The sequence below is a fragment of the Podarcis pityusensis genome (assembly GCF_964106645.2).
Source record: "Podarcis pityusensis genome assembly, chromosome: 11".
In the NCBI taxonomy this organism is placed as follows: domain Eukaryota; kingdom Metazoa; phylum Chordata; class Lepidosauria; order Squamata; family Lacertidae; genus Podarcis; species Podarcis pityusensis.
In genome coordinates, this window is record NC_138036.1 from 22,322,922 (window position 1) to 22,341,323 (window position 18,402).

Consider the following 18,402-nt stretch of genomic DNA (forward strand, 5'->3'; position numbering starts at 1 on the left):
TACATACGCTTCAGGTTACAGACTCCGCTAACCCAGAAATATTGCTTCAGGTTAAGAACTTTGCTTCAGGATGAGAACAGAAATTGTGCTCCGGCGGCACGACAGCAGCAGGTGGCCCCATTAGCTAAAGTGGTGCTTCAGGTTAAGAACAGTTTCAGGTTAAGAACGGACCTCCGGAACAAATTAAGTACTTAACCCGAGGTGCCACTGTATTAGAATGGTATGCCTCTAGATGATCCATATTTATATCTCTAGTATCTCTGGAAAGAAGCTTGTCAAAATGTTGTAGACTATTGTTGTTTTCCAAAACTGAGCCCTGCTTTGACCTTCAGTGAGTGTCAACTAAGGGACTGGCTCTTCAGAACATCTTTGCTGTTAAGTCAACATGCAATGGGATGGGAAAAGAGGGACGAGGCACAAACACTGCCTCCCATTGCCATCATCTTTGGCATCCATGAGTTGGAGGGCAAACATCTGAAGTGGGGAGCCACTGTACTCATGAAGTGCCCCACATGTTTTAGAACCCTGGAAAATGCTTTGTGGCAAACATTTAAATATGTGAAATATTACGGGATGCCATGGTGGATGGAGATAAAAGACTGACATTTTCTAATCCACCATGTGTAACAGGGTCTAATTTGCCAAAAGTACAATACATTTATTGATCACCATATATTGATATGGGATTGCTGTAATGATTTGTGACAGAAACATCCACTATGGTTTAGCCCTAAGGCAGGGGGAGGAACTTGTGGTCAGATATGGTGGACTCCAACTCTCATCAGACTCAGCCAGCTTGGCCAATGGCCAGGGATTATGGGAGTTGTAGTACAGCAACATCTGGAAGGTTGCAGGTTCCCCACCCTTGCTGTAAGTCAATTTCTAGCCAGAGTGTTGGGCTTGACAAAATAAGTGAATAGTTAAGGTGCTGGCATTTCCTCAATAGGAGCTAATAGGCAGGAGGTACAGAGGTCTCCTTGGACTAGGCAAGAAATTAGAGCTTGGGGATAGATAGGATACCTCTCTGCCACATTTACACACAAAGAGAGCTAAAGATAATGTAAGAAGGGCACCGCAATTATGTTGTAGTGAATTGAGCAGGATGGAAGGTGAGATACAGGGGGCAAATTTTGGCCTTGCATAGGGCGCTGCTGAAATTTGGAAGACCAAAATCAGCCTCTGATTTGGTTGTTCACCTATACTGAGCAAAATTAGTGCTTTTTGCTTCAAGGGGCGTTGTGATGTCCTCATGCAGCCAAAGCTGATTGATTATGTGGCACCATCATAAAGCCAATTAAGAGCAAGGACATTGCCCTCACTCTGAAGTAGCCCCGTGATGTCAATTGTGTGGCCAAATCTGATTTCCTGCATGGCATATTTATATCCAGTAGCAGATGGTGTGGTGGGACTGTGCCACTTATTGAACATCCTTCTGGCCTAGTTGCTGCTGCTTAGTGGGACTGAGAGGGGAAGAGGCAAGATGGTGTAGTGAAAACACACATGCAGGAAACAACAGATTAACTTCACTGTCACGTTTGCACCACATTGACTTTGCCACCGCCTCACCCCTCCATGCATGGCTCGTGAAGAAACTCAACCAAATTGGGGGAAAATAACAGATCACAGTTTTCATTTCACATAGATCTGTAGATAACAAGTTTCCACTGCATTTGAGTTCACCAGAAACCAAACTAGAAAACGAAACTAACATTAAGAGTCGCTGTGTGAGTTAACAGTATGTGGACTCAAATAAACACAAATGGAAAGATCAAAGTCTTTATTAGCAGCAAATACCATGATTAAGGCAACACTTTCCCCAGGTACCTAATATTGGGAACTGCCACTGCCCTGTGAATGCCCAGTTCACAGGATACGCTTCTTGAGGCTAATGTGAAACTCATGTAGTGGCATGAAGGGAATTTTATATGAGAACTTAACTTTCAACTTAAACACATATTCCTCACTGGTATGCTTTTTCAGGAATCTCTCAGCCACAGGCCTGCTTTGTCTTGAAAGGCAGGCTTACCAGAAGCCGTTTGATTCTCCCTTGGACGCAGCCTTCCTGAAACCCTTAATACAGGCAGCAGGAAGAGACTACTGGCTTCCTGTCTGCTCCCTGATCCAGCAAAAGCTCCTTGGTAGCTCCGCCAGTAGAGCATGAGACGCTTAATCTCAGAGTTGTGGGTTCGAGCCCCATGTTGAAATGGAGTCTCCAGGCTGACTAGAATCCTGAACAGGAGCACTCCACGCTGCAACATTTTGTTGCAGATGCCATATTCCATTGAGAAAAACAGTACAGATTTGCTTAATGCTTGTAAATTCTGTATTATAATCTGAGAAGAAGGTGGAGAAAAGGACAGCCCTTGGTTTTTAAGTCCCATTTGATTTCTGTTGAAGTTACTTTTGAGTAAAATATACAGTGGTACCTCGGGTTAAGTACTTAATTCATTCCGGAGGTCCGTTCTTAACCTGAAACTGTTCTTAACCTGAAGCACCACTTTAGCTAATGGGGCCTCCTGCTGCCACTGCACCGCTGGAGCACAATTTCTGTTCTCATACTGAAGCAAAGTTCTTAACCTGAAGCACTATTTCTGGGTTAGTGGAGTCTGTAACCTGAAGCGTATGTAACCCAAGGTATGTTGAAATGCAGCCCAACAGTCCTCCTCTAGATGCAAGCACCATAATCCTGTAACTGAACTATTGCAAGCATAGCTGAGGGCTACCAAAAGCTTTTCAGCCATGGATTCTAGTATTTTAACCAGCACCATAACTTGTAACACAGGACAAACTTTGCTGATTCGTTTTTTAAAAAACTGACTGGGTATTTGTCGGGTCATCCCCTAAAGACTGGGCGACTCACCTCTTTAAAACACTGCAACAGCAAGGGAGGATATAATCCTGTGCCTCTCACACCATTGTTTCAGTACTCCCTTCATCCCATCTCCTCTCCCAGCAGTGGTGCCAGGACTTTAGGGCCCCACTCTGCAGACTGACCACAAGGGCTTACAATAATGAACATTACCATCTAACAACGGGGCCCTATCAGACCACATCTTAGCATCTGGAGGCGGCAGGAGAAAACCAGAGCCTAAAATTATTTAACTGCCCTACTGACTCCAACTACAATGGGGACAAAGCTGCTGGCAATAGCAGACAGAAGAGGGGGGCAAGAGGAGTGTCAGTAAGGACAGAAGGTTGGGTGGTTGCATCCTCTCTCAGTGCCTCGGAGCTTATGAAGGGACAGGCACTGCTTTCGGAAGAAGACCCAGCAAGAACAGTGCTCAGGCAGTTTGGTGTGTATGAGAGTAGAGGCGGTGAACCTCAGTCCCGGGGGCCAAATACCAGGGCCAGCCACCCAGGTGAGGTGACAGCGGCAGCTGATCCCAATGTAGATTTTTATTCAGAGCCAGCCCACCCATAAGATCAAGTGAGTCAACCGCCTCAGGCGTCAAAATCCACAGGGGCAGCTGTTCCCAAGGTAGATCTTTCTTCCTCTCTTACTCCTGATATAGATCTTCCCTCATCCTTTCTTCTTCAGCAGGGAAGGAGGCACCATTTTGGGGTCTGCCTCAGGAGCCAAAATGTCAAGGCCAGCCCTGCCTCCAACCCTCTACATCTGGGCTCTTAGGACCCTCCCTAGGCCGTGTCTGTTATGTACTGAAGTTCTCACCCTGGGCCAGCAGGGGGATACTGTAGATAGTTTTCACCCAGGTCCACATATGCAAATAAGGGATTGAAAGTGACGTTCAGTGATTGGATAGTTACAGAAAGTGGTTACTGTTGCGTTGTAGGGAGCTCTATATAAGCAGGCTGGCTGAACCCTTCAGTTCAGTTCTGTTCTGGCCTGTGAATAAACAAGAGCTGTTTGAAGAATCACTGTGTCGTCTGATATGTTCATCCACAACTTAACAGTGTCCCCTCTCCTCAGCCGCACTTTTCACTGGCCCCACTCTTTGTCCTCCTCAACTCTTTTTGCCTCGCTGGCTCTGTCCATGAACTCAGATAAGGCCTTCTTGGATGGAGAGACAATGCAGGTGAGTGTACAGTGGCCTCTGACTTCCACATGGCTGGAATGTAGCCTACAGTAAGAGCCACATCTATTGTTCCGAACGCTTTTGCTTCTGGTCCCAGGTGACTCCTGGCAGGTTGCCCACAGCAGGCTGCAGCCCCGAGGCTGAGAAAGGCTCCCCACCCCCTTTCTGTGGTGATTTCCAGCTCATACGCAAATCACAGTTCCACCCACATTTCTCATGGCGCTTGGCTTTCAGTGGCTTTGTGGTTCATCTTGAATACAGACCCTTCAGAAACCCACCCAGCCCACCTTTGGCAAATGACAGTTTAGCTTGTTCCAGCTATGACAGTGCACATAAGTGCAAAGGACTTGCTTCCTGGCACAGATTAACTGGAGAAGTACTTCTAATTGTCTTTTAAGGATGTTTGTGTCAAGTTTCAGGAAACTGTCAGGAGATGAAGAGGCAGGTTTTCAGGAACCTTGAGACATGTGGAAGGTTGTTGTTGTTGTTGTTGTTGTTGTTGTTGTTGTTGTTAGACTAGTAATAATATTAATCAGGCTGTGCCAAACTAGTTGAGCTCTATTTGTTCAGTTACACCAAAACAATGTTAGGCTTTAATCACCTGTTTTGTTCACTGTCAGCTGTAGGTACATTGTTGAACAGTTTCCCCATGTTACCAAACTCAGCTTACAGAGACAGAAAGCAGTGATCTGTCATTTTTTGTGCATTGTTTGATCCATAAATTGTTATTTATTTTCCTACAATTTAGCAAATTCAATTCGGTTTCAATGCAACATTCCCTTAACATTTTGACTTCCCATCCTTACTTCCATGACATTTCTGTTCAAATCCTTCATCTACCACCTTAAATGTAATACTTATTTCTATAACATATATCCTACATTACATTCCTTTATCATTCTCATTCCTTTGCTTATATTTGCAGTCCTGCCTGCGATTTCATTTGACTATAGCATTTTCTCAGAGTCTGAAAAGGATCTCCACTCTTCCACAAACATTTTGCTGTCAGTTTCGCCATGTTCATACAGTCCAATAGTTTTAAAGACCATTCCTCTTTTGTTGGAACCTCTTCTTCTTTCCATTTCTGCACTTATGGAATTCTGCCTGCTGTGGTAGCATACATAAATAATCTAAGCAACTTTCTGGGACCTCTGCACCATATTATTCATAAAAGAAATGCTTCAGACTTTTGGGGATCACAATTTTAAACATATTCTTCTATTCATTATGTATCATTTCCCAAAAGCCTGTCGCTTTTCTACAAGTCCACCACAACTGAAAAAATGATCCTTCAGACTGTTTGCCTTTCCAGCATTTACTTGATATAATCTTCTACATCTTGGCTAGTTTATTAGGTGTTAAAATACCACCTGTATATCATTTTCAAGTTTTTTGCATTTATTAATCTGGAGTTATGGAATAATTACTAGAATAACCCCTTTACTTTGAAGGAATCACTCATCTCTGTGCACTGACTTGGAACTGACATGATTTTCATCAGATCAGGCCCATCATCTGAGGTAGTGGGACTCTCTGCAAAACTTTGCTCCACTTGGTTTCTGCTGCGTGACTGCTGCCACCTTGTGGAAATTGGGCTACTAGCAACTGGAGAAGATGCCAGTTTCTTCACAAGGCAACTTTTAAAATGTGAATAGGAAGTCTTGCCTGGAGTCTGTTTAAAACAAAAAGCAGTAAAGTGACAACAACGGTGATACATAATAGTTTAAAGTTGCTTATATTTATTAAACACACTATAAATTAATGGATTAGGTTTTGTGCAGTCAAATATTGTTTCAATAGTTATTGTTGTTGCTGTTATTATTTATAGATTGCTTCCAGAGTAAGTCTGCACTTACCTGGAAATAAGACCAATTTAACTCAGAGGGATTTACGGTACTAGCCTGGTATAGAAACTGTGCTGTGAGTTAGCGGCATTTAGGTATCAGTGAAATAAATGTGTGAAGCCTGACAGGATAAAAGCCCTATTTGTCCCAGTGGGAATTAAGTGCAACTAACATTGGTTGCAATCCTGTATCTACTAACCTGGGGATAAGCCTCTTTGAACTTGATGGGACTTACTTCTGAGTAGACATGCCTGTGCTTGTTTGTTTACCCTGGATCCAACCTACTCTTTCTAACTGTTCAAGTTCCTTTACATACATTCTCGTTAACATTAACAAAGCGATTTCTGAGAATCAGATTATGCCCACTAGTTCATTTGCAAGATGAGTAGACCGGTTTCTAATGAAACCAATCAAGAGAAGAAGAAGAAGAAGAAGAAGAAGAAGAAGAAGAAGAAGAAGAAGAAGAAGAACAACAACAACAACAACAACAACAACAACAACAACAACAACAACAACATTCTAATCCCCTGCATAACCATAAATCAGATGACAGTCTGGGAGAAAAATGTGGGGGAGAAGGAAAGCGAGAAGAAAATATGGTTTGTTGCCAAATTGTAAAACAGAAGGCATTGCATTTAAATGGAAAAGGGGATCTAAAATGCTGACTTGCTGTCAATAAATTTCTTCTAAAGATAAAGAATAGACCAGTTTCTAGACCCCGCAGCCTAGAACTTTAGGCAAAGTCTGGGCTGGGGGGGGGGGGGGGGACAGGACACGGCCTGCCTTCTGGCTCCCTCTTCCACCTCCCTTCCCAAGCTGCTGTGAGTTTTGTGTTTCAGCTCCTCCTTCACATTCCAGGCCTGCTGAGACTTCCCCCAAAATCCTCCAAAATGGAGCCGCCTCTGCCTCTGCCTCTGACAGCGTGTCCTTTGAAAAGCTCGAGGCTGAAAACCAGGATTTTAATCATTTTCTTCTCTATGGTTTTGTTCACAGCCATACTGGGACTGCTGCAACTAAAGTACTTAAAGCCCAAAGTCAAAGACTTTTATTCCTTTGAAGTGATGGATCCGAAAGGCAGGACCGTTTCGTTGGAGAAATACAGAGGCAAAGTAAGTGACACGTATTTTGTTTCTGAAATCTTTGCATGGAGCTATTGTCTTCTCCGTGCATAATAATGACATTTTACGTCCTTTGAGATGCAGGCTGGTTGTAAAAAACAACAACACTGTGAATGTAGATTTATTTTAGCAGTTAGAAGAATACTGGGAGTGGGAATCCAAGTCTCCTGAGTACAAGAAACAGTTCATAATATTTGCTGGTGTAAATGGAGATGTTCTAACTTCCAACAAAGTAGTTTCATCAACGGCAGAGTTTCTCCTAATATCAGATGCAATGAACATCTAGAACAGGATCCGTTAGACTTGAATTCCCATTAGCCCCAACCTGCACGGCCAACGTTCAGGGCAAATGGAAGCTGTAGTTCAGCAACACCTGTTGAACTACAGGTTCCCCGTTCCTGATCTAGCATCTACGGGGGGGGGGGGGGCTGGTGCCTTCCTGTGCTGCTTGTGAGCCTTCCAGAGTCATTTGGTTGTTGTCAACAGAGGGTCTGATCCAGCTGGCCTCTTGGTCTGCTCTAACAGGCCTGTTTTTTTGTAAGTCATCAAAATGATTCTCTTGTTTCATTACAGAAGCTGCAAACGTCTGCAGAATCCAATGGCTAACTATTGTGAAATGCAAACAATTGATGAGTTTGATTCTTGGACTTTTTAATAGTCCCATTTCTTTTTTTAAAAAATGCATCTGTTACTGTGAACAATTGGATTTTGTAAACATTAGGAATAATCTAGCCAATGTATTTCGGTGAATTGAAGTCGTGCTGATGGTTTACATAATCCCTGCAATTTCTCCAGAGTAGGGGAGAACAGTCCTAAGCAGTAATCGCCGGTACTAATATTTTCCTTCCTGCAATTGAAGAAGTTTACTTTGTGGCAGCCAGTGGCTAAAACAATGCTGAATAGATGGATGGCTGTTTTTCTGCAATTGAAGCTTAGCTGAACATGTATACTTTCCCTACATTTAAATAGCTGAGATGGTCAGAATGTAAAGCCATTTTGTTAACCTCGGCATAAGCAGTCTCTCATCGTCTTTCTTTCTCACTGCCCTGTTTTCTGTCTCCCTGAAGGCGTCTCTGGTTGTTAACGTGGCCAGTTACTGCCAGCACACAGAAAAAAATTACATCATGCTGCAGGAACTGCATAGAGAGTTTGGACCATACCACTTCACAGTGCTAGCCTTCCCCTGTAATCAGTATGGGGAAATGGAGCCAGACACAAGCCGGCGGATTGAATATCTTGCAAAATCAAATTATGGAGTAACTTTCCCCATTTTCAAGAAAATAAAGATTCTAGGAAGTGAAGCATCGCCAGCGTTTCAGTTTCTAATAGGTAAGCATGTACAACATTACTTCCAGGGGGAAAGTGGACAGGAAAACATACTAAATGTGGTACTGGATACAGAACCCAGCTTCCCAAGAATCTTGTTTTTTTAAAACCGCCACCAAGATTCTAGCCCTTAAGATGAAATCCTAACCCCACTGAATTGAGCAAAGGGGAGAGATGAGCAGAGATGTGGGAAGGCAGCTATGGATCATGTGTTGATCAGCAATAATGATTAGCTCCAGGAGCCTAGTTTCATATTACTGTAATTCATCAGGAGGAAGAATTTGGCAGTCCAGAGAATCAGTGGGAGCTAAGCACATCATTCCTATTGATCTCAGTGGCACTTTGACGCATCTTTTGGAGGCAGTACACTTCAGAATACCAGTTTCTGAAAACGGCAGTGGTGGGCCGCTGTGAGAACAGGATGCTGGACTAAGATGGACCACTGGCCTGAGCCAGCAGCTGGGTCTCCTGTCATCTGTCAGGGATTCCTTAGCTGTGATTCCTGTATTGCAAGGGGTTGTGCTAGATGACCCTTGGAGCCCCCCCCCCCCAACCCTACAGTTCTAGGATTCTAACATTCTTCTGTTCTTATAAGGGGGTTTTGGTTTTTAATTAAAAAAAAAAAAATCTGAATGGCACCCCTTCTGCTTGCAGTACAAACTAATCTTGTGTTGTTCTTGCAGATTCCTCCAAAGCTATGCCTCGGTGGAATTTCTGGAAGTATCTCATCAGCCCAGATGGGAAAGTCGTGAAGTTCTGGAGACCCGAAGAGCCCATAGAAAGCATCAAGCCAGATATAGCTGCTCTGGTTAGGCAGATCATTTTGAAAAAAAGAGAAGACCTTTGATAAAGCTGATGTGTCTTTTGGATTCCACAGGGCAACATCTCTCCTTGGCCCTTAGTATATTCCTGCTTAATAATGGTAAAAGCTGGACAAGCAGTGGTTTTTCTTACTGGATAAAATTTTGGTAGCTTTCAACAGAAAACTCTTCTGTTTAAGGAGCAGCTCTTAAACCACCTGAGCCCTTGGGAAGCAAAGAGAAGGATCAGTATGCTGTGCACTTCACCCAACTGAGCCCTGGATCTGGCCCATGGTCATGGATAATGGGAATTGTAGTCCCATCTGGAGGACCACAGGTTCTCTACCCCTGTCCTAGATGAATCAAAATAAGGTATTCTTTCTTTCCCAGCAGGTTACTTAAAACACCGTTTGCCAAATAACTCAAGTAACACTATTTAACCCAATAATGAAAGTACAGCGTGAGAAATTGTCCTGCCATTGAATCATTCTGTTTAAAGCTGATAAAATCTAGCATTTTATCAACCACAGCAGGAAATGAATGCTCCATGGAGGGTGGGGTGAGGTGGAAGGGGGAGGGAATAACAAAATGTAAATAGTTTTTATGAAGAAATTTTATTTTTAAAAAAGAGATAGAATAAGCCAAGTCTGTTTGGAGTGTTCTCTTCTATACACTGGTTTCCAAAATAATTTTCTATTGCACAATGCACTATCGAGTAAACTGGAGCATACTGCTTAAGGGGGGGAAGAGGGAAATTATAATTTTCCTACATACTAATAGCAAATTCAGTCTTGTGAGTGTGGACACTTATGAAACCAAAGCACCACTATCCACATACAAGAGGGCGGTCTCAGCAGGCTTGGAAGAACTCCAGAGTTTACAGAAATAACCACCCAAAAGTTTTTTTTGGGGGGAGACTCCTAAGAACCAGACTGATAGGCCTGAAGGACCAGATTTGACCCAAGGTTCCCCATCACTGCTGTAGTATGACCAAGAAGCAGAATTATGGAATACGATCCTAAAAGGAGGCGGGACTTCCGGTGAAAAGAGGGGTGGGGCACTCGTCAGTGTTTAGCTTTGCAAAAGTTCCATCTTATATTCTTCTGGGGGCCACACGGACAGGAACTAGTTTGGTGGTCAATATTTGGGGGCCCCAAATGACGAGAGGAGGTTCAGATTCTACTGCAGTGGTCACTCCAAAAGGGAACCTTTACTAGATCCTATACAAATGAATGGACACCCTTTCTCCCTACAGGTCCAGTAAGAAATGCTGACTTTGGGGAAACTGTTGTCATGATGTCAAAAGCTTCCTTAACACAGTCCCTTGCTGACAGATATCCTGCATGCCCTCCCCTCCACATCCCATGGTCATTGCAGGCCATTCATAAATACCAGTGCAAGAGCATAGCAAGTTTAACCATTAGTAAGTTCACCTCTGCATACTACCGGGGGGAAAACACACCCTAAAAAGTGTAATAATTGTTTCTCCACTTTATTTCGCATGGAGAATGGTAGGTTACCGATACAGTTCATATTGGGAGTCCCATACAAAAGAATCCGTACCTCAGTTATTGGGAAATATTGATCATCCACCTGTGATGTTTGTCTCCTGTGCTGCTTGCTGTCAGCGATGTCCTGCATAGATAAGGATTATTTGGGCTTTTGGTAAACTCAGCAGTTCAAACATTTCATCCCATGCTGTTTGAACAGATGAAGTTAGCAATTTTTCAGTATCGCATCCCAATACAGTGGTACCTCAGGCTACAGACGCTTCAGGTTACAGACTCCACTAACCCAGAAATAGTACCTCAATTTAAGAACTTTACCTCAGGATGAGAACAGAAATCGCACAGCGGCAGCGGGAGGCCCCATTAGCTAAAGTGTTACCTTAGGTTAAGAATGGTTTCAGGTTAAGAACGGACCTCCAGAACAAATTAGGTTCTTAACCCGAGGTACCACTGTACCCTGCTTGCTGAAATAGCCTATTCAGAGGGGGAATATATGACAAACCCCCCACAAACCTCAGCATGATGAAAGAAGGTGTGGAGGTGGCTATGGAATCGCCACACTCCCCTGATGTCCCCATGTTCACGCTACATCAGAAGGGGTTATGTTGGTGTACCGATGTACATGTCTAAAGCTCTACCCAAGTTGAGGAAGAATCCTGACTGGCAGTTGGGGAGGAGGTCCTCTTTGTATGGTATTCATACATTGGTATGTGAGCAGAACTCCTTCTGAAGTTGCTTGAGCTTGCAGATGTCAAGTGGGAATACTTTTATTTATTTATTGAATTGATATCCCACCTTCCTCCCAGAAGGAGCCCAGAGTGGCAAACAGAGGCACAATTTAAAAGCAAAGCAGAAATGTTCTAAAACCGTTAACGCATTATTAATAAAATAAAATCTAAAAGCAGCTACAGTTTAAAACATTCTAAAAGCAGTTAAAAATATTCCTCTACCAATGATCTTGGGGTTGCCAGGAACAGTAGTGTTCCTCAGCCACCAGATATCTGGGTAAACAGGGATTCCCCCTGAAAGTTAATGATAGAGACAAGAACACTACACAACACCTCACTGTGCAGAGTTGTACAGTGGGGTTGGCTCACACAGTGAAAGATTGTGTGGAGAAGATTGTGTGAACTTTGGTGTTTAAACATGAGGCTCAAATGTGCATTGAATCTCTCTTGCATATCTTGTACATGTGTGAAGGGTAATGCAGACTAGATTGCGGAACAAAGAATGAATGTAACCATTGCTGGTTATAAATACTCCCATTACAGACTGAGAACAATTTGCACGTGCAGAAGAAGCAGAATTTCAGAACAGCAGTGACTTCTCTTGTAATAGACACTTGAACACCCCAGTGATATGGGTCCTCCAGAAGTCTTTAGCATACAGTCTGACTAAAAGTTTCCCCTTTGGATATTACATTATAGAATCGGACATCTTGCCATTCAGATGCTTCTGAATGCCACTTTTCTGAAATCCCTTGATCCTTATAAACATCCTTGGCATTGAGGAGAGACAGTCTTAAGTCTGCTTAATCTACCAAGGATGCGACTTATCTTTGTGCCAGAGGATCTCAGGGGCTAGATCCCCATCTCCTGCGTTGGACTCCCAAAGCCACAGTGCAGAGATGGAAAACTTTGAGGACCACATTGCCTTTTGGGGGATGCATGCCAGTAGGTGGAGCAACAGGTGTGCCTCTTAATCTTTGTAAAGGTAAAGGGGCCCCTGACCATTAGGTCCAGTCGTGACCAACTCTGGGGTTGCGGCGCTCATCTCGCTTTATTGGCCGAGGGAGCCGGCATACAGCTTCCGGGTCATGTGGCCAGCATGACTAAGCCGCTCCTGGCGAACCAGAGTAGCACACGGAAACGCCGTTTACCTTCCCGCCGGAGCGGATACCTATTTATCTACTTGCACTCTGACGTGCTTTCGAACTGCTTGGTTGGCAGGAGCAGGGACCGAGCAATGGGAGCTCACCCTGTCGCAGGGATTTGAACTGCCGACCTTCTGATTGGCAAGTCGTAGGCTCTGTGGTATAACCCACAGCACCACCCGCTTCCCTCTTAACCTTTGTACAGTAGGCTATATTCCAGCCATGCAAAAGCCAGAGGTTTCTACGTACAATTCACCCAGGCAAGCAAGAGGCATAATTGCAATTCAAGGACACATTCCAGCTGGGCCAAAACACTCAAGGACATCACAGAGCAGGACCATTAAAGGGTGAGGCCTGGGGAGGGAGCACTGCCTTGGGGGAGCCGAGAGGCCTGGAGAGTGACATTTGGCCCCCAAGCTTGAGGTTCCCCACCCTGGCTATCGCTGTTATTTCTACTGTTATTCCTTTATTTCCTTTCACCATATGGCAATATATTCACTTCAGCAGACAAGCTAGTCTGGAAGAGATGAGTTAAGCAACTGGCCAGAGTTGGAAAAAGCAGGGAACAAATTCATAAAAACCGACAGTTTGATAAGAAACAGACTATCTTATTGCAAGTTTTCACAACGCTGCAGGCACTGGTGGGTTTCCGCAGCAGTGGCCGTTAACGATCCTCTTCCATCAGAGACAAATGGAAAGCATTTAGCCTATGACGCATGGCCATGCAATGATATGGAAGTGTATTTAGTTGCTGGAATAGGTACAACAGCTAACTAATAGTACACTGCCAAGCCATCACACACACCCAGAGAGAAAGAGGTCAAACGGAATCAAATGGATATGCCAGGATGAGAGATGCTACATGAAACAACATCTCTTGTTCAAATAAACAGCTGTTCAGAAACAGTGCACACTTTTAGACCAGCCTTTGTAAACCTGGTGCCTTCCAGCTGTTTCGGTCTGCAACTCCCATCACACCCAGCCAGCACAGAGGCTGGAGCAAATGGAAGTTGTAGTTTGAAACAGCTAGAGGGCACCAGGTTGGCAATGGCTGCTTACAAGATCCTTTTTATGGCTGCCCAGTGCAGAAGTAAAACAAAATGGGATAATGAAAGGAATATTGTAGAGGGCATCAATATTAGGTGTCCAGTGCCCTGCATATATGGAAATGGATTTACTTTTAATGCAGTCACTGATATTGGTTAAGTTACATTCATTAAGATTAGATATATCCTAGTTTGCAGAACCTCTCAAGCACTTCAGGGTGACCAGACCCATTCATAAAAATCACTTTATTCCTTTATTTTACTGTTGCTCTGAACAACTATGCTTGAAGAAGACTGTTGTGACATTCAGAACTCTGCAAAGCAGCTAATGAGTGTGCTCAAATAATGCCAGAACATTTTCAAAGGTCTTATTATACAAACCCCTGCGGTTGTCTGATGATCACAATATGTGCCGTAGGCTGGCAGCTGAATGTCAGCTGGTGGCTTTCAGATATTCATCCAGCTAACAATACACTGCCATTCCACCACACACACAGAGAGACAGCTTCACAGCAGGGTCACTCCAACAACAGGGAAGCTGGGCAGAGGTGCAACGGGCACCCTCGTTGTATAGCTTTCTTCATATGCAGGCGACACACCTCTTTGCCCCAGCCTTTCAGCTATATACGTCTGTGCTGTGTATGTATATAGATAGATAGATTAGAACCCACCATTTTCTTCTGAATCATTTTGACTTATTTTACTACCTTTATATCGTTGCCACCTGCCTTGGGACCCTATGATAAAGAGTGGGTAAGACATCCAAAATATAAAAATAAAAAGCCACCCTGTTGTCAAGGTGGTTAAAGAATGATTTAGTGATTCTGACTGCAGAGCCAAGGCAATAAATCTGGAATTTTAAAGCACCTATTTTAAAGCTGGGCATCCCAGTAGTGTTCACAAGGGGGCGCACTCCCATTACATTTGCCGTGTTTGGGAATGCAACAGTATGGAGTGCAACCAGCAGCTGTAAAACAACAGGTATCCAAAACAGCCAGCTAGTACTGCACTGCCAAAGCGGTACATTCCTGTGTTCACATTCAGCATCTGCTCCTTCTCACTTACAACGCAGAATTGCTTCTACCCAGTGCTTTTAAAAAAATAAAATGTGTAGGGGTACTCTCATTCTGACTCAAGAAAATCACCATTTTATAGTTCAAATCGGGTGAAAGAAATACAGTAAATGGACAAAAGTACCAAGATTCACAAAATGTTTAGGGGTGTGCGTAGCCCTGCGTCCCCCCAGAAAAAAGCACTGCTTCTACCACCAAACATTCCCAACCGTAAATAGCCACAACCAACATTTATACACTGTTAACACATTCATCTGTTTTGGCTCCTAGAACATCCATGTAAGCTTATACTGGAGGAAAGAACCACTACACAATGCCTGTCATTTCCCATACTCTCTTCCGGAGGACACAAAAGTGTTGCAGACAATCAAAAGCTTGCAGAGTCAGTTCTGCAGTTTTATAAACACTCACCTTAGCCAGAATCTGCAAACTTAGGTTTCTGGTCTGTTGGAGGTTTGTCCCCAGAGTTCTCATTATTTTCTCCTAGAAAGCAAACGTACAGAGATGTTACAATAACGCTGTTCAACCTTTAGGTATCAGGTCTGAACTATGCAGATGCCAGTTCACATTCTTAGTGACTTGTAACAAACCATGTGCTGTATTTGCCCAGGCCTAGTGACCTTTCGCATACACCCTCCCCTACATCTCATGGTGCAGGGGACAGCATTTCTGTATAGGGTTTTGTAAAAAAACAAAACAAAACTACCCATCCTAACTAATCTGGAAGCACATCTTGATTGGGAAAGAGAATGAACTTCTGTGTGGCTGTGTAGCCTTCCATAACTTGCAATTTATTGTATTAGAATTAGATGGTCCTTATTTTTAAGGAGCGCCGCATACACCCTAACAGACCCATCATAATAATAATTAGAGGCACTGACCTTTATTTTCCCCCGTCTTGGCCTCCAAAGGTTTTCTAACACAGTGATCTAATGTGTGTTTGCTCAGGAGTCAGTCCTACTATAGTTTTCCCCTAACATCATGAACTAACGTGGGTGTATTCAGAAATGAGTCCCACCATATTAAACAAGAGATTTCTCCCGAGTCTTATGTGCATAAGATTGCACCCTTAATAGGTGAAGTTTTAATTAAGGCTGAAATCCTAACCTCATTTGCGGGGGGGGGGTGAGAGAGAGAGAGAGAGACGGAGCTCCACTGAATTCAAATAAGACTTATTTCTGAGCAGACACGGGTAGGATTGCAAAGCTGGCCAGTGCTTAATGCACTGAGCATTCAGATCACTCTACTGAGTGTTGAAATTAAAATTTTGCAGGATATATATGTAAAAAAAAGTAAATAAAAGATAGCAACAACAAAATAGTGATGGGAGTGCGGAGAGAGACTGAAGGACGTAGATTTACCCACAACACACTTTCATCCGTCTTGACCTTCCGGGCTGCGAATCTTTCTAACTTCCACTCCATCTCTGAAGAGGGGCTTGCTGGCGTCTTACTTAGCTAGCTCTGCTGGAGCTGAACAATCGCTTCTCTTTCCTGATCCGCCCCCACTAAATGGAATCCTCTCCCCCCCAGGCTAGAGGAATGAATGTTTCCAGACAACTAGAGGAGTTTCTGATCTTGCCTGCTGCTTCTCAAGAGGCTCTCCCGAGGCTGCCTTATTCTCCCCCTCCTCCGGTCTATGCCCACCTGCTGCTTGTCTCCGCAGAGAACCCCCTTGCTGCGTTACCCTATTCCCAATCTCCACTGAGGTCTCTCCTAGGTTGGAACCATTTAAAGAGACAGAACAAGCGGCAAGTAGAGCGGGAATCCCTTGCCCCGACGCCTGATTGGCTGAACCGGTGTTCTGACGCAAGGAGATTCCCTTCGTTGGAATGCGGCGGCGCGCAACGTTCGCCCGGACGGCGCGGCCCCCGCCTCCTCCTCTTTCCCCTCAGTCTTTTCTTCCGATCCCGGGCAAAGCCCCGCTTCTGCTGCACGACGCGGAAACTCCTCCATTGTTTGCCGCGGGGCCGCGCGGGTAGAGCAGGTAACAGCAGCGCCAAAGAGCGCGGCGGCGGGCAAAGAAGCGCGGAAGGCCCTGGCTCGCCCCCTTCCCCAACCGATCTCCTGGGAGAAGATCCCTTCCAGGCTGTGGCCCCCGGGAGGTGGCTGGTGTAACTTGAGACGCGATCCTAACAAGCCCCAACCGCGGCTGATTGGGGGGGGGGGGCGTTGTCTGGAAAGGGCAGCAAATTATTAGTTCTTTTCTTTTCCAAGATTTTTATTGAACGTAATAATAAACATACAAGCATTGAATTTAAAAACATGAACACACAACCGGAGCACCAAAGAGAGGCACAGGCTGAGTTGTGCAAGGGACAGCACTGAGACTTTGGGCCTCTCCAGTCTGGTGTTTTATTGTGGGTGTAGCCTGCAATGTGTTCTTAAAGCAGAAATGGTGCATTAAATATTTTATTTTATTGCACTTCTATATCACATTTTCCTCCAAGGAGCTCAAGGGGGTTCCATCGTTTTCCTCCTTCCCATTTTATCCTCACAACAACCTGTGGGGTAGGTCAGGCTGAGAGACTGTTACTGCCACAAGGTCACACAAGGAGCTTTGTGGCTGAGTGGCGATTTGAACTCAGGTCTCCCAAATCCTAGTCCGACATTGTAACCACTGGTGGTGGCGGAACCATGGGGGGGGGGGAGCTGAGGACACCACTGAAATTCCCAGCCTGAGTGTGTGTATGTGTACATGCAAATGTGCATGAGGGGGTGCCAAACTGGGTCTGTGACCCGGGTGAAATAAAGCCCAGTTTTGCTTCATTGATTTGTTCTGTGTTTGCTCTCTGGAGAAGTGCTGTAGCGCAACAAACAAAAATATATAGGATTTCAGCAGGCAGTTATGGAATATGCACTGATTGGAAATGAAGCAGAGTGACTGCCCCAGGTACAAGCAGTACTGAAAGTGTGATTGCATGTAACTCCCCCGATTGCCTCGTGAGCCCAAATAATCATGATTGTGCAATAAATTGTGGGAGGGGCCGTAGAGGGGCCCTGAGGAAGAGGAAGGTGACAGGCAGTGCCAGTTGTAAGAAAGCAGGCAGGTTGGGGGGCTAGCTGGGGGGAGACTGAGGTTTGTGGTGCAGGGTTCAATTAGCATTCACAAGCCTGGTTTCAGATTAAAAAAATTAACAGGAGGACTGGGCGAATCAAGGGGACGACTGCAATCCCCCAAGGGTGAGCTCCATATCAAACATTTAAAAATTTCCCACATAGAAACCAGAAGTTGTACTCTAGTGGAATGTATGAAAAAGGGTATAAAGTAAAGCTGTGCAATAAAACCATGACAACAGAAACCGTATAATGAGAACGATTGGAAGTTTTATTTGATAGACATAATTTTGTATAAATTTTTGGTTCTTTTTCTTTTTTGTCTTTTTAATTTTTTTCTTTTATGTCTTGATGTGTTTTTTTTTTTTTGTATTTAACTTTTCTATACTTACCTTCATTTTACGTTTGTATTTTAAACCAATAAAGACTTACTTAAAAAAAAGAAAGAAACTAGAAGTTGTTCCCTGATCCCTAGTTCTCTATGTGCAGGGGGTCTATACTCTGTATGCAGGAGCATTCAGTATTGTAAGAATCCACCCACTGTAGTCTGAGGTGGTATAATCCAAACATAAGGTACCCACCTCAATGAGAACTAGGCCCTTAGCCCACAGTCACAAACGGGAAGAAAATTGCACTTGACTCCTCCCTTTTATTTTAAAGAATCATAAAAGTTCATGATGATGATGTATGTGCTGTTCTCATGGGGCTCCTCCTGGCTGTTCTC

The 18,402-nt window shown here is 44.1% G+C and overlaps 2 protein-coding genes across 3 annotated transcripts; one reads left to right on the forward strand and one right to left on the reverse strand.

Moving 5' to 3' along the window:
* Positions 1 to 4,740: 4,740 nt before the first annotated feature.
* Positions 4,741 to 16,262, reverse strand: CDC20B (cell division cycle 20B). Of its 2 annotated transcripts, none has more exons than XM_080973307.1 (4): positions 15,995 to 16,262; positions 15,034 to 15,105; positions 10,686 to 10,757; positions 4,741 to 5,706 (listed from the first exon to the last, which is right to left on the reverse strand). In XM_080973307.1, exons 1-4 carry the CDS (start codon positions 15,998 to 16,000, stop codon positions 5,461 to 5,463), a joined length of 396 nt encoding a protein of 131 aa, XP_080829433.1. In that variant the 5' UTR covers positions 16,001 to 16,262; the 3' UTR covers positions 4,741 to 5,460. The 2 variants fall into 2 exon arrangements, with proteins under 2 accessions (XP_080829433.1, XP_080829432.1); XM_080973306.1 differs by having other exon boundaries at positions 15,984 to 16,262.
* On the forward strand, positions 6,723 to 10,569 carry GPX8 (glutathione peroxidase 8 (putative)). The gene is made up of 3 exons (XM_080973235.1): positions 6,723 to 6,987; positions 8,064 to 8,325; positions 9,006 to 10,569. The coding sequence occupies exons 1-3, from the start codon at positions 6,769 to 6,771 to the stop codon at positions 9,167 to 9,169; spliced, it is 645 nt and encodes a 214-aa protein (XP_080829361.1). The 5' UTR covers positions 6,723 to 6,768; the 3' UTR covers positions 9,170 to 10,569.
* Positions 16,263 to 18,402: the final 2,140 nt, after the last annotated feature.

Coding starts and splice junctions, on each gene's coding strand:
- GPX8 (XM_080973235.1), top strand. CDS start 6,769: ATGGAGCCGCCTCTGCCTCTGCCTCTGACAGCGTGTCCTTTGAAAAGC. Junction 6,988..8,063: donor TGGAGAAATACAGAGGCAAA/GTAAGTGACACG, acceptor GTCTCCCTGAAG/GCGTCTCTGGTTGTTAACGT. Junction 8,326..9,005: donor AGCGTTTCAGTTTCTAATAG/GTAAGCATGTAC, acceptor TTGTTCTTGCAG/ATTCCTCCAAAGCTATGCCT.
- CDC20B (XM_080973306.1), bottom strand. CDS start 16,046: ATGGAGTGGAAGTTAGAAAGATTCGCAGCCCGGAAGGTCAAGACGGAT. Junction 15,106..15,983: donor CGGATGAAAGTGTGTTGTGG/GTAAATCTACGT, acceptor TTTGCTTTCTAG/GAGAAAATAATGAGAACTCT. Junction 10,758..15,033: donor GTTTGCAGATTCTGGCTAAG/GTGAGTGTTTAT, acceptor TTATCTATGCAG/GACATCGCTGACAGCAAGCA.